The sequence below is a fragment of the Meleagris gallopavo genome, unplaced genomic scaffold (assembly GCF_000146605.3).
Source record: "Meleagris gallopavo isolate NT-WF06-2002-E0010 breed Aviagen turkey brand Nicholas breeding stock unplaced genomic scaffold, Turkey_5.1 ChrUn_random_7180001874319, whole genome shotgun sequence".
Classification (NCBI taxonomy): Eukaryota; Metazoa; Chordata; class Aves; order Galliformes; family Phasianidae; genus Meleagris; species Meleagris gallopavo.
The window spans coordinates 1-1,175 of NW_011138936.1; the positions used below are offsets into that span (position 1 = coordinate 1).

Genomic DNA, 1,175 nt, shown 5'->3' on the forward strand with positions numbered 1-1,175 from the left:
AAAAGCCACAGAAACCCCACTTAGGATCCATAGAGATGCAATAGAGGCCCCACAGACATCCATAGGGACCCCATTGAGACACACAGAGACCCCATAGAGCTCCCCAGGATCCCAGAGAGCCCATAAAGACCCGCAGAGAACCCATAGAGATCCTATAAAGATCCATAGAGACCCACAGAGACCCCCAGAGAACCATGGTGACCCCACAGAGTTCCCAAGGTCTCCATAGCGCCTACAGAGACCCGCAGACATCCCATAAAGACCCACAGAGACCCCAGTGGGACCCACAGGGACCCCGCAGAGTTCCCCCACGATCCCATACAGCCCTTAAAAATCCATAGAGACCCCGCAGCGACCCACGGAAGCCCCCCAGGAAGCCCATAGCGCCCCACAGGGCCCCCGCGCCCCACATCCTCACCGGGATACACCAGGAAGTCGCCCCGAATTTGCCGCCGGCCGTGAGGTGCAGCCCCCGCCCCCACAGGTCCCGGTACACCCGGAAACGGCGCTCCCGGTGCGCTGGGGGGGAGGGCGGGTGAGGGCGGGGCTCCGGGGAGCCACGCCCACAAACCCCACGGATCCGCGCCCCAAAGAACCCCCTCAGCCCCACTCCGACAGAGCTCACCTTCGGCTTCCGGTCCCTCCACTTTTATTTCCGGTGCCTCTGCCTCCATTTCCGGTCCGTCAGTTTCAACCTCCGACCTCTCACTTTCCGGTCTCACCGCTTCCAGTCCCTCGGATCTCACTTCCGGACTTTCGTTATCAACTTCCGCTCCCTCATCACCAACTTCCTGTCCCTCCGTTTCCACTCCCTCAGCCTCCACCGCCATTCCGCACAGTCTCGGACTTTTGCTTCCCACATCCGGTCCCTCCGTTCCCACTTCCGGTCCATCTACTTCCCGTCCCTTCACTCCCACTTCCGGTCCGCAGCTTCTCGGCCTTTTGCTTCCCTCATCCGGTCCCTCCGCTCCCACTTCCGGTCCGCAGCTTCTCGGCCTTTTCCCGCCCACTTCCGGTCTCCCCGTTTCCGGTTCCGGTTCCAGCCGCGCCGCCCCGATCTCCTCCAGCAGCCGCCCTTCCTCCGGCAGCAGTTGCAGCGGCAGCCGCCTTCCCCCTCCGCGCCGCGAGGGGGCGCCAACCAAAGCTCCCCACATCCGGTGCCGCTCCCCCAGCGC

At 63.4% G+C, this 1,175-nt stretch overlaps 1 protein-coding gene across 1 annotated transcript; it reads right to left on the reverse strand.

The window, feature by feature from the left end:
• Nucleotides 1-6: 6 nt before the first annotated feature.
• Nucleotides 7-1,168, reverse strand: TSEN34 (tRNA splicing endonuclease subunit 34). Its single transcript, XM_010727184.3, has 2 exons — nucleotides 626-1,168; nucleotides 7-519 (listed from the first exon to the last, which is right to left on the reverse strand). Exons 1-2 carry the CDS (start codon nucleotides 1,152-1,154, stop codon nucleotides 233-235), a joined length of 816 nt encoding a protein of 271 aa, XP_010725486.3. The 5' UTR covers nucleotides 1,155-1,168; the 3' UTR covers nucleotides 7-232.
• Between the last annotated feature and the right edge of the window lie 7 nt (nucleotides 1,169-1,175).